The 12,579-nt window shown below is 62.9% G+C and overlaps 1 protein-coding gene across 3 annotated transcripts in view; it reads left to right on the plus strand.

Moving 5' to 3' along the window:
- IMPDH1 (inosine monophosphate dehydrogenase 1) overlaps window positions 1–12,579 on the plus strand; it is an 86,109-nt gene continuing 73,530 nt past the window's right edge. For 2 of the 3 annotated variants that reach the window (XM_045027201.1, XM_045027208.1), the window contains exon 1: window positions 95–114. Coding sequence is in view for 1 of the 3 variants with exons in the window: in XM_045027216.1 (XP_044883151.1) it covers window positions 23–114 (92 nt within the window). In the remaining 2 variants the exon portion in view is untranslated. Of the gene's footprint in view, window positions 115–12,579 lie in introns of all 3 variants that reach the window. The other variant, XM_045027216.1, reaches the window with a different exon arrangement.

Genomic DNA, 12,579 nt, shown 5'->3' on the forward strand with positions numbered 1-12,579 from the left:
GCGGCTGCGGCGCCCGGGGACCATGAACGGCTGCGCCCCGCTGCACGCGGGACACGAGACGGCGGCACAGAGGTACAGCGCCCGCCTGCTACAGGCCGGCTACGAGCCGGAGAGGTGAGGGGAGCCGGCTCGGGACGGTGGGGAGGGGCCGGGGGTGCAGACCGGGGCAGGAGCAGAGGCGCTCGGGGCTCTGTCCAGGGAGTCTGTGGTGGGGGGGGGGGGAGGGGTCCCTGCAGCGGGGAGGGGCAGGGCGACCCTGCCCTGGGGGCGGGAGCTCCGTCTCCCCTGTTAAAGTCAGAGGTCAGGTTTCCCAGGGGGGGGGGCAGGATTTCTGCTCTGTTCGCCCCTGCTCAGCCCTGTCCCCCAGGTGGCGGAGATCCGGTGGGGGGCGCAGTCTGCAGCAAGGAGGGGGCAGCTTGGGTCTGGGAAGCACCTGTTGCTGGAGAGGAGCAGCTGTGCCCTGGAAGGGGAGCAGTGTCAGCTTGTGCCTGTCCTGGGAAGAGCAGTGGGGGCTGGGCTAGAGCCCTGGCCTGGCTCTGGGTGGGGGGAACCTCCTGCTGCCCCCCCCCCGCCCTCTGGTGCCCCCTTGGCCAGCCCTGGTTTGCTCCTGAGAGGAGGTTTCTGGGCCCCAGGGTACATGATCACTGCCAGGGAAGATTTACCTGCCCCAGGCCCCCGTCCCTGCAGTGTGACCCTGGGGTCTCACCCAGAGACACTCCCCTGAAATGGGCCTTCACGCGTACCCCAGTATGAGCTGCTGGCTGCCCCGAGGGCTTGGAACCCAAAGGGCCCTTTCCTGGCCCAGGGGCCCAGCACACCTGGCTGCAGCTGAGGCAAGAGGCAGACCCTGGGGGCTGACTCCTCAGGACTCCAGTAGGGCTGCTCAGACCGTTCTGAGATGGGCTTGTGGGTCGGGCTGGTAAAGGTTTGCCATGGTGCTGGATTTACTCCCGCTGCACGTTCTGATGGAGACATTCGCTCCTGGCAGAATCAGGGTAGCCCTCCTTGGGCCTGGGTTCCAGACGGGCGAACTGGTCAGTCTCGCCAAGGAATTGTAAATGGGGCTTTGTCATCCTGTGCGGTGTTTTCAGTGGGGTCTAGGGTGACCAGACAGCAAGTGTGAAAAATCGGGATGGGGGTGGGGGGTAATAGGAGCCTATATAAGAAAAAGACTCAGAAATCGGGATGGTCCCTATAAAATCGGGACATCTGGTCACCCTAGTGGGGTCCCACAGGGAGCTGTTCTCAGCCCAGGGCTAGTCAATATCGCAGCCATCTGGGAGAGCAAAGGAAGCCAGTGTGGGGAAAGCTGGCAGCTGGCACAGAGGTGACGGGAGCAGTGAACAGGGATGGAGAGGTCAGTTCCACCGAGCGATCAGACTCACTTGAACAATGCGCCTTTAATCCCGTTGGACGTAATTTACGGTCCTACATCAAGGACCCACGGACACAGGTCAGGCTGTCAGGCGGGGGCTGTCGTTTGGAGGGTAGTAACTGACAAGGACTCGGGCTCTGATTGTTAAAGGTGCCTGTGCCTTGCTGTGCTCCACATTGAAATGCCAACTGGATTTAGGAGCCCAATCTCATTTTCAAAAGAGACTTAGGAGCCAAAATCCCATTGACAGTCAAAGCGATTAGGCTCCAAAGTGCCTAAGCCCCTTTTACAAATAAGATGTAGGTTCCTAAATCAGTTAGGCACAGCAAGGCCCAAATACCTCTACAAGCCTGGGGCCTTTGAGGTCCTGGTGGGAGCCAAGTGCCACGGAAGCACAGGCCCGGTGCTGGCACCCAGCTCTGGACCAGTCCACCTGATGCCACGTGAGCTTGAGTTTGCTGGGGGGTGTGGTGGCTGAGACAGCTCACACGGGCAGCGACTAGCAAGCGAGGGTTCCCTGCGCGGACGGTCGGCACCCCTGGGTACCGTGTCCAGTTCTGGTGGCCGCTCCTCCGAAGGGAAGTTGGCCAGTTGGACAGGGTTCAGGACGCTCCAAGAACAGTTCAAGGTCTGGAAACCCTGCTTCCCAGAGAGGGACTTACAGCTCAATCTGTTTAGCTTAACAAAGAGAAGGGGAAGAGGTGACCTGATCACACTCTATAAGTACCTACAGGAGGAAGAGATTTCCGTTGGCAAGGGCTCTAATCTACCCCCGGCGGAACAAGCTGCAGTGGCTGGCAGGGGAGAGAGACAGGTCCAGGGAGAAATAAGGTCCATGCTTGTAACAAAAGCAACGTCCCTCAGGTCATTAACCAATGGGCCAAACTGCAAAGGGGCAGGTGGATTCAGGCGTCTCTTTCGAACAGGCACCTGGTGGGTGCGAGGTGGGACTCAGGGGCGGGTTCTCTGATGATGCAGGAGGTCAGATGGGAACAGTCCCTCCTAGCTTTGGAGAGAGGAGCTGGGGCCGCGAGATCTTTTATTGCGCCAACTTCTGCTGGCGAGAGAGACGAGCTTCCGGGCCCCCCAGAGCTCCTGCAGCCTTCACATCCGTCCCTTGCAGCAGAGAAGCCGCCCCTGGCTCCAGCCTCAGTTTGTCCAGCCAGGGCCCAGCCAGGCTTGTCCCTGGGCGCTAGAGTTCTGTGAAACGTTCTGAGCGCTGGCGCTCCTGGCCCGTCCCCTGGGGACGCCCCGGGCTGGACCCAGCCCTGGGAGGAAGGGTTCCTACGTTGGGTGTGAATATTCCTTTTCCTAACCCGACTGCAGCTTGTCTCCCAGGTCCCACCCTACGCGATTCCTCGTCATCCTTAGCGGGCACCCGGCGTTAGCTGGCGCTTGGCCGAGCTAGCGGATGTGAACGCGTCCTGCCTCCCCACAGTCAGTGCCTGCTGCCTTCCCCCCTCCTGTAGTTCCCTGGGGCTGAGCCCAGGGGGGCTGGCGCTCCCCAGCCTGGCAGCATCACGTGTGCCTGGGCCCAGCTGGTGAAACGCGGCCCAGGGCGAATTTGACCCTCTGTGACAGGAGAGTTTTACACACTTTGCCGGGGACACAGGCCCCGTCTTCCTGGTGCCGTTCCCCGAGCCATGCAGGGAGGGACACAGTCGTCCTGCCCCATGAGCTCTGGGCATGGGGCACAGTCACCCCAGGCTCTGGGGGTGGGGCGTGTCCCCCCCACTCCATCCATGGAGCTCTGGGCATGGGGCACAGTCACCCCAGGCTCTGGGGGTGGGGCGTGTCCCCCCCACTCCATCCATGGGGCTCTGGGCATGGGGCACAGTCACCCCAGGCTCTGGGGGTGGGGTGTGTCCCCCCCACTCCATCCGTGGGGCTCTGGGGGTGGGGCACAGTCACCCCCAGGCTCTGGGGAAGGGGCACGTCCCCCCTACTCCATCCGTGGGGCTCTGGGCGTGGGGCATGTCCCCCCCCCCACTCCATCCGTGGGGCTCTGGGGGTGGGGCGTGGCCCCAGGCTCTGGGGGTGGGGCACAATCCCTCTCATTCCATTCACCAGCTCTGAGGCTGGGGCACAGCCCCCCCCCTTTCGCTCCCCAGCTCTGGGGCTGGACGTGCCCCCCCACCCCCATGCACGTGGCCCAGAGTCCCCTGGCTCAGCATTTGCTGCTGTGTCCCATGACAGGGACGAGCTGATTGGCTGCTCACTCTCCCGACCCCCAGCTACCCTCCGCCTGGTCCCGCCTGGGGGCTGTTGTGCTCAGTCCTCGCCCAGGCGACGCTCCCACTGCAGGCCTGGGACTGGCCTGCGATTCTGGGCCCGATCTCTCCTGCCTGGCACCTCGGGCAGGACCCGCTCCCCCCGGCCTGGCCGCGCTGGTGCGAAGGGCAGCGCACGGCAGGGATCAGCCCGCTGTGGGGGTGGGGTGGGGGTGGGGATGTTCTTCAGGCTGCAGCTCCCCGGTGTTTCATGCCCAGATCAGGCCTGTCCTGGGGTCTCTGTCCCCGGCCCCCAGGCTGCTGTGCCAGGCCCTGGCCCTGCTAAGCTGTAACCGCCCTGAGGCCTGCGGGACTGGCTCAGCGCTGCTCCATTGATGTCAGCGCGGCTGTGCCATGCACGTGCCTGCGTCCCCGCAGGATCTGAGCCCTGAGGGCTCCCCACTGCAGTGCCCAGCTCCCCATCCAGTGCTAGGCCATTGCGGGTCCCTGCGGGGCCCACAGCTGCTCCCCAAAAGGCTTTATTCTCTGCAAGGCACTTCTGGAGAGCGGCTTTCAAATGACACTGCAGGGGAATGGGCTGTGGGAGGATGTTTCTTCATCTCACAAAACTCGGCGCGGTTGGCAGACTCTGCTCAGTGGAGGCAGGGGGCTGGGGGTCAGGAGTGAGGAGCACTGGGAGAGCTGGGTTTGTGGGGAGCCTAGGCTTGGGAGAGCAGGGGGGGTTACATGGGACTGGGGGGCACTGGGGGGAGAGTCCAGGGCTGGAATAGCAAGGGCTGGATTGAGGCATTGGCAGAGCTGGGGGTTCTGGAGGACGGGAATCGCCAGGGGACCCGTGGGGCAGGCGGAGGTGTATTAATAGCTCTGAGTGGTGTGGCCTGCGCCGGGTGCTGTTCCCACCGGCCCCAGGAATTCCCGGCTTTCCCAAAAAGCTGATACGCCAGTGGGGTTCTGGTTTGCAGTGCCGGCGTCTGGAGCCGGATCCTAGGCTCAGCCACATGCGAGCGGCTGCTGTGCGGGTCTGTGGCACGGCGTAGTCCCAGCGAGCTGGGGGGTTATTTTTTGGTTTTTAAGCAAATTCTGCCGTCGTACGTGCGGTGTCGGAGCTGCCGGGTCAGCCACCCACATGCCTGGGCTCTGGTTTCTCTCCTGCCTTCGGCCCCTTCCCTCTGTCTGTGCACTTGTGCCATGAAGCTGTGAGGAACTGGGGCTGGGATTTCGATGCTGCTAGAAATGAATTAAAGGCCTAGGCTAAGCAGCCAGGCTATTTTGATTTAATTTTTTTAAGCAGCATTTGCTGTTCTCCATCTGCTGCTGGCAAGCCAGGCCTGCCGCGACCTCGGGGCAAAGCATTTCCTGGGCAGTTAGTTAGCAGCATTTCTGCCTCAGTGTCCAGGGCTCTTATGTAATCACTTTGAAAAGCCTGATGCCAATTTGAAATGGCCACAGCAGAGCCAGAACCAGGGCCACCCCGGGGGCGGGGGGGCAAGTGGGGCATTTGCCCCAGGCCCCGCGAGCCCTGGCCCAGCGGCGGTCCGGGTCTTTGGCCGGCATTTCGGTGGCGGGGGGCCCTTCAGTGCTGCCGAAAACGCAGAGCAACCGAAGGCCCCCCCCCCCCGCTGAAATGCCGCCGAAGACCCGGAGCGCCGCCGGCTGAGTACAAGCGCCGCAGCTCCCCCACTTTGCTCCAGGCCCCCCGAATCCTCTGGGCCGCCCTGGCCAGAACTGGGCCCGGAGGGGCATCAGGGGCTTTGGCCCCAGGAGGGTCGGTGGGAGGTGGGTTTGACTGGCAGGAATAACAACGCGGCAGGAGTAAGTTCTGTTCGTATTTCGATTTCAGGCAAGTGCATTCTTACAACAACCCCGTCAATTCCCACGTGTCCCTAGCCGCAGGGCCGGACCCGTCGCTGGGTCCCCAAGGGCTATGGGAGCAAAGAGCCGGTTACTAACCCCTGACTGCGGGAATGGGACCCTCTCGCGGAAACCCTCAGCCCAGGGAAGCGTCTCTGGCAATTGGGTTTATTGTTAAAATTCCAACCAAACCAGCCCCTGCTACCCGCCCATGGCAGCCCCCTGCCCTGTTCCCTTGGCCAGGCTGAGTGCGAATTCAATGAGATCGAAACGTTCCTGTGTTTTAAGTGGCCTTGGCTGAGTTTTAGTAGGGAGGGTGAAGTGTGGTTGTTGAGATGAGACGAAGGTCTCCCACGCTGTGGATACACACGGGTACAAGCTCACACACACACACACACACACACACAGACGCTGCCTGTTGCTTGCTGCGGGTTCCCGTGCTGTGGCAGGGCAGGGCCTTGCCACGCGGATCTGCCGGTGTCCCCGTCCATTCGCTCGGCGTGGGATTATCGCTCAGGCAGGCTGGGCCGATGACACGATCACGCTAATCCCGGCTGCTCCCTTCGCTGCTCCTCCTGCCCGGCTGCAGCAGCAGGGACAGACCCAGCGTCCTGCAGGTGGAGGCAGAAATTGCATGACGAGCGAGCGAGAGCAGGGAGGGGGCAGGGCCGTGACCCGTGGTAACTGGGCGCTGACTTGGCAAACCCTCTGTCTCCATTACAGGACAAGCCCGTCCTGCACCGCCCCCCCCAGCCTGCAGCCCCCCCCCCCCCCCAGCCCTGCCTGTGGCCTCCACGTGGGGATGGGCTGGGGAGACACATCCTCATCCCCCCGGCTTGGACACCTGCACCAGGCATCCCCCACTTCCCGTCCCTCTGGTGCTGCGGGTGGTTGAACTCCCCCTTCTCCCCCATCCCCCTGTCTCTCCCACTGCCCACCTCTCTCCCTCCCCCACACATAGTGGCCCTGATCCGGAGCAGGCAGAAATCCGGAGCCAAGTCTGCAGCAGCTGTTGGGCCAGGGGAGCACAAGGGGGCGGCGGTGACCTAAGTTCCCTCTAAGCTGCGCAGCTGCCTATTAAGCCTCAGGGCTGCAGTGGGGAGAGATGCCTCTCCCCCAGCATGGACCTGCCCTGGACTTGCTGCAGCAGGGGGAGAGGCGCCCCTCCCCTGACCCCAACCTAGCCCCGGCACAGACCTGCTGGGGCCGGGGGAGAGACACCTCACCCCTCAGCCCAGGTGCTGCTATGGCTGGGGAGAGAGAGCTGGGGGAGTCCTCTCTCCCTGCCATAGCCCCCGGGCAGCCTGCACCCCAAACCCCTTATCCCCGCCCCCCAGAATCTGCACCTCCAGCTGGAGCCCGCACCCCCTGCACCCCAACTCCCTGCCCCAGCCCAGAGCCTCCTCCTGCACCCCAAACCCCTCATCCCCACCCCCCAGAATCTGCACCCCCAGCTGGAGCCCGCACCCCCTGCACCCCAACTCCCTGCCCCAGCCCAGAGCCTCCTCCTGCACCCCAAACCCCTCATCCCCACCCCCCAGAATCTGCACCCCCAGCTGGAGCCCGCACCCCCTGCACCCCAACTCCCTGCCCCAGCCCAGAGCCTCCTCCTGCACCCCAAACCCCTCATCCCCACCCCCCAGAATCTGCACCCCCAGCTGGAGCCCTCACCCCCTGCACCCCAACTCCCTGCCCCGCCCAGAGCCTCCTCCTGCACCCCAAACCCCTCGTCCCCAACCCCCAGAGTCTGCACCCCCAGCTGGAGCCCGCACCCCCTGCACTCCAACTCCCTGCCCTAGCCCAGAGCCTCCTCCTGCACCCCAAACCCCTCGACCCCAACCCCCAGAGCCTGCACCCCCAGCTGGAGCCCTCACCCCCTGCACCCCAACTCCCTGCCCCAGCCCAGAGCCTCCTCCTGCACCCCAAACCCCTCGTCCCCAACCCCCAGAGCCTGCACCCCCAGCTGGAGCCCTCACCCCCTGCACCCCAACTCCCTGCCCCGCCCAGAGCCTCCTCCTGCACCCCAAACCCCTCGTCCCCGGCCCCCAGAGCCTGCACCCCCAACTGGAGCCCGCACCCCCTGCACCCCAACTCCCTGCCCCGCCCAGAGCCTCCTCCTGCACCCCAAACCCCTCGTCCCTGGCCCTACCCCAGAGTCCGCACCCCCAGCCAGGCCCCTCAGCCCCCCCCACACCAATCCTCTGCCCCAGCCCTGAGCCCCCTCCCACGTTCCGAACCCCTCAGCCCCACCCCCACCACATGAATTTTGTTATGAGCACCAATATGGAGGTGATGTGTCACACAGGGTCGTGTCACAGCTCACCTTCCTATTGCTGCACATAACACAATTCCTTCTGCACATGCGTGCGGAGAATTAGAGGGAACCCCGGTGGTGACAGGTGGGCACAGAGGCCGACCCCCTTCCCAGCACCCTGGTCACGTCCGCCTGCTGAGCCAGGCCAGGATGGCGAGGGTCATGGGTCTGCAGCCACCATGACAGAGCAATTGGGTGTCTCCCTGGCATGCCCCGGGGGCCGGGCAGGCTCCGTGTCCCGCAGCGCGGTGGGAGTGGGGGCTGAGCAGACACTGGCCTGGCTGGCAAGGCTAGCCCCCTGCAGCACATGGGCCCCACGGCTAGTGCCGGCTGGCGCTCTCCTCTCGTGGCCAGGTGGCCGCGGTGGCTGTATTTAAGCTCCGGGTGGCTGAGGCCAACACTGACTATTGGTTATTTCAGTCCCCGGGCCGATGCCCACGACCAGGGCATTGAATTCATCTCCCAGCGTAGATTTTGGTCAGACTCTGTCAAGCCGTTTCCTGAAGCCCCCGTGCCACATCTGCCCCCCTGCCCCCCATTCTCCCAGCACACCCAGTAGGTGAACGCGGGCTGCCCACTGCATGGGGCCCACTGCATTGAGCTGCTTTGTCTCTCTCTCTTCACCCAGAGCGTCTCCCGTCCCTTGGCTGGGGGTTGAAGCCAGACCGGCTGGGCGGGATTTCCAGCATCACTTCCAAGCAGACCCGCTCCACGTTCCCTTCCCTCGAGGGCCCCGCGGCCACCCCAGCACCCCGGAAGCTATTGCAGGGACTGGGCAGGTCTTGCCCTGGGGTTCCCTCGCTCGACCGATAGCTCTTGGCAGGGTCCTCACCCCAAGCCAGCCGGAGCTCCGGGGCATCCCGGGGACTGTGGGGAGACTGGTGGGGGGAGCGGGGCAGGCAGGCAGAGCCGGTCCCGTGCTAAGAGCTGCAGGATACGGGGTGGGGACGGTACTAGAGATGGGTGCCCGCTGCAGAGCTGGCTCATGGGCCCTGCGCTCTGGAAGCACCCAGGGGTTGACCTTTATTGGCCTGGGTCCTCCCTTCGGGTCAGCTCTGGGACTCTCGCTCCAGGTGGGAGCCCCGACCCACTGCCCACTGGGGGGGCACCAGAAACCTTCCCCCTCTCAGCACAGCGCCCCCTAGTGACCACCCAACGAAACCTGCAGCGCACTAGTGCCCCCTGGGGCTGAGCAACGGTCCAGCATGTAAGCGATGATTGACAAGTCCTGGGAACGCAGGAATGGCCAGACTGGGTCCGCCCCGAGCTCCAGCCAGCCCAGGGTCCATCTCCGCAGCATCCCCTGCCACACACTTCAGGCCAGCCTGAGCCTGAGAAGGCGCCAGAATTTACCAATGTACATTGCCAAAGAGCCACAGTAATACATCAGCAGCCCCATCAACTCTCCCACCCCCCCACCCCACTCCCAGCGCCTCCCGCCCACCAGCAGCCCCTCCGATCAGTGCCCTCCCCGCAATCAGCTGTTTCGTGGTGTGCAGGAGGCTCTGGAGGGAGAGGGAGGAGTGAGGACATGGCAGGCTCAGGGGAGGGGTCGGGAAGGGATGGAGTGGGGGAAGGTCCGGTGGCAGAGCCAGGGGCTGAGCAGTGAGCACCCCCTGGCACCTTGGAAAGTTGGCGCCTGTAGCTCCAGCCCTGGAGTCGGTGCCTGTACAAGGAGCTGCATATTAACCTCTGAAGAGCCGCATGTGGCTCCGGAGCCAGGTTGGTCACCCTGCTTCATAGTGATCAGGGCCTGGTAAAACTCTCCTGTGGAGAGAGATTGAAAAGCCTGAGACTGTTGCCTCAGGGAGGAGAGAAATGCCGGGCCCTGGTAAAAGGCTGCCTGGTCTAGGGAATGGAGCGTCTGTCCTCCCATCTCAGCACAAGAACAAGGGGACAGGTGATGGAATTCGAAGGTGGGAAATTCACAGCCGCTGAAACCGAAGACTTTTCACACCACATGCAATTAGCCTGTGGAACTCATTGCCACAGGAAGTCATTGAGGCCAAGAATTTAGTATGTTTCAAAGGGGGATGGGGCATTTATTTGGATGCCAAGAATAGCCAGAGTTAGCCTAGTCGGTGCTAACAATAGAGAGACAAGGTGGGGGAAGGAATATCTTTCATTGGGCCAACATCTGGTGGTGAGAGAGACGAGCTTTCCAGCTACACAGAGCTTGTCTGCAGGCCTGGGAAATGAACTCTACACTACAGCCCTCTTTAGGTATAGTGATATCGCTCAGGAGTGAGAAAGCTGCACCCCTGAGGGACAGAGTCACACCGACCTAACCCCTGTGTAGACAGTGCTAGGTCGCCGGGAGAGCTTCTCCTGTCAACACAGCTACTGCCTCTCGGGCAGGTGGATTAACGAGGCCGATGGGAGAGGCTCTCGGTGTAGGAGCATCTTCACTAGCAGTACAACAGCACAGCTGCATGGGTATAGCGCTGTGTGTGAAGACAAGCCCTTGGGGCACTGGCTGAGGTACCCTGCATGTTGTGGTAGGCATGGGTAGGATACCTGGATCTTGAGAGGTGTGTTGGGGGGGGTGTTAATCAGGTTTTGCATCAGGGTCTGGTGCCTGCCACTCCACGTTGGTGTGTTCTGGTCTGTAGGGATCCTGCTTCTGATGCTGAGCTTGGAGGGGCTGGGGGGTCTTTGAAGGCCAAAAGAGGGGGTCCACGGAGTCCCTGGACAATGCTCTGGAATTGCTCCCCACAAAGCCAGGCAGGACTTTGGGGAGCCTCCTCTCCCTTGGAGCAGCCTGTCTGCAGGGCAAGAAGCTCCCACGGCTTCACCTCCTGGGTCTGTCCTTGGAGCATTCATCATCCTCTGCCCCTCCGTGCGCTGCCCACAGCGAGTCCGCCCAGGCAGGGTCCTGGGGAAGCCACAGGGTCCTGCCCCTCCACTGCGCAGTCAGACGTGACTCTCAGCCAGCCAGTAACACAGAGGTTTATTCGATGACAGGAACAGGGTCTAACACAAAGCTTGTAGGTACAGAGAACGGGACCAGGTCCATTCTGGGGGGCAGTGAGCCAGACCCCCACGTCTGCCCTCACTCCCCGTCCCCAGCCAACTCCAGACTGAAACCCCCTCCAGCCCCTCCTCCTCTGCTCCGTTCCCGGGCCAGGAGGCCACCTGATCTCTTTGTCTCCAACACCTTCAGTTGGCACCTTTGCAGAGGAGGGGCCCAGGCCATCAGTTGCTAGGAGACAGAGTGCCAGGCATTTAGGTGCACTGGCCCCTTGCTCTGCAGCAACCACACACCCTTATTCCACCACCTAGATACTTAAGAACTGCAGAGGGGACACTGAGGCACCAACACAGTATTCAGAGCAAACATTAAGAACATTCCCAGTTCGTCACAGGAGGTTCAGGAAAGATTTCTCTCAGGATGGGGTCCCCCTTGGGTATGGGTGGTAGGTGTTTGACGGTGCCCCATCTGAGTTCCAGCGTGGGGTGTAGGTGACAACTAGGGGTGAGCGGTCGGGGTGATGGGGTTATTTCTGTATTGAAGCAGGTTCTGTCGGGGTATGTGGCTGGCCTGTTCCATGATGTGATCTGCTCCTCTGGGGCAGCGTCCTTGTTGGGTGAAGGCGGTTCTGAGTGTGTTACGCTGTGTACCCCGGACGTTCTCCTCGGAGCGTGTTCTGGCGTATCTGAGGGCCTGGCTGCAGAGCACAGATCTCTCGGGGTGGTTTCGGGGTCTGTGAGGGTGGGTGGGGCGATCCGTGGGTTTCTTGTATGTACTTGTCTGTCGGGTTCCATTGCTGAGCCTCCTCCCTGCCTTTCCCTGCAGGCCTGGGAGGTGTTAACCCCTCGAACGGCCCTCGAGAGCAGGGTCTGTTCACAGCTTGTCTCTAGCAGCGCCGGAGGAAGAGCTCTGTGGAGCTCGACAGCTCGGCTCGCTCCCCAATAGAAGTGGGTCCCTGGAGCCGCCAGGGCTGTGACATCCCTGCAAACAACAGCAGCGCCCCTAGGGGTGCTGAACCTCCTGCCTCGGGGCTTCAGCCAAACGGTATCGGGGCCAGGAGGGGAGCCCACCCCCGGGTGCTCCAGCGGGCGGGTGCCTACCCCCTCCTCAGCAGCGCTGGCGCTGGCCACGGGCACAGACTGGCTCCTGGTCTCGGTGGAGCAGGGCGCTGATCCTGCCTGGTGGTTCCATGGGGGGCTGAGGGGCTCAGGGCTCGGCCCCTGGGCGGGACGAAGGTCTGGTCAGTCCCGCTGCTCTCCCCCATCCCGCTCAGTGTCTCCCCTCCCCAGCTGGAACACAAGGCAGAGCGTGGAGCTGTTTTGTTCTCTCCCCCCTGGGGGGTCATTAGCCAGAGTCAGAGCACAGGCAGCAAGGCCCTCCGGGGAGCCCCCGCCCCGCCCTGCCCAGGGAGCAGACGCGGAGAACCCTGCACACAAACATCTCCGGTGCTGATCCAGGCCAGGCTGCATGAGCTCCCTGCCTGCTGGGGGGAGAGAGGGGGCTGCAAGTGAGGTCCTCTGCCCCCCCCAACCTCCACTGACAGCAGTGTGGCGCTGTCCCCTCCCAGACCATCCCCAGACACCAGCCAGGCCTCCCAGCGCCTGGGGGGGGGGAATGGATGGAGTCCTCGGGCGGGGAACCCCACACACAGGGCTCGTCTCGGGGTAGCAGAGGATGTGATGTATCTCAGCGAGTAAGGCTCTGCCTCAGCCCCATGTGACATCTCCGAAGCAAACCTGGGCAATGTGGACTAGACAAAATGACTGAGGGGGTGTCACGGGTGAAGGAGTGTGATGGAGCAGGGGCTGTCTGTGTGGGGGATGGGAGAGCCGGGGAG

Source organism: Mauremys mutica, chromosome 1 (genome assembly GCF_020497125.1).
Source record: "Mauremys mutica isolate MM-2020 ecotype Southern chromosome 1, ASM2049712v1, whole genome shotgun sequence".
Classification (NCBI taxonomy): domain Eukaryota; kingdom Metazoa; phylum Chordata; order Testudines; family Geoemydidae; genus Mauremys; species Mauremys mutica.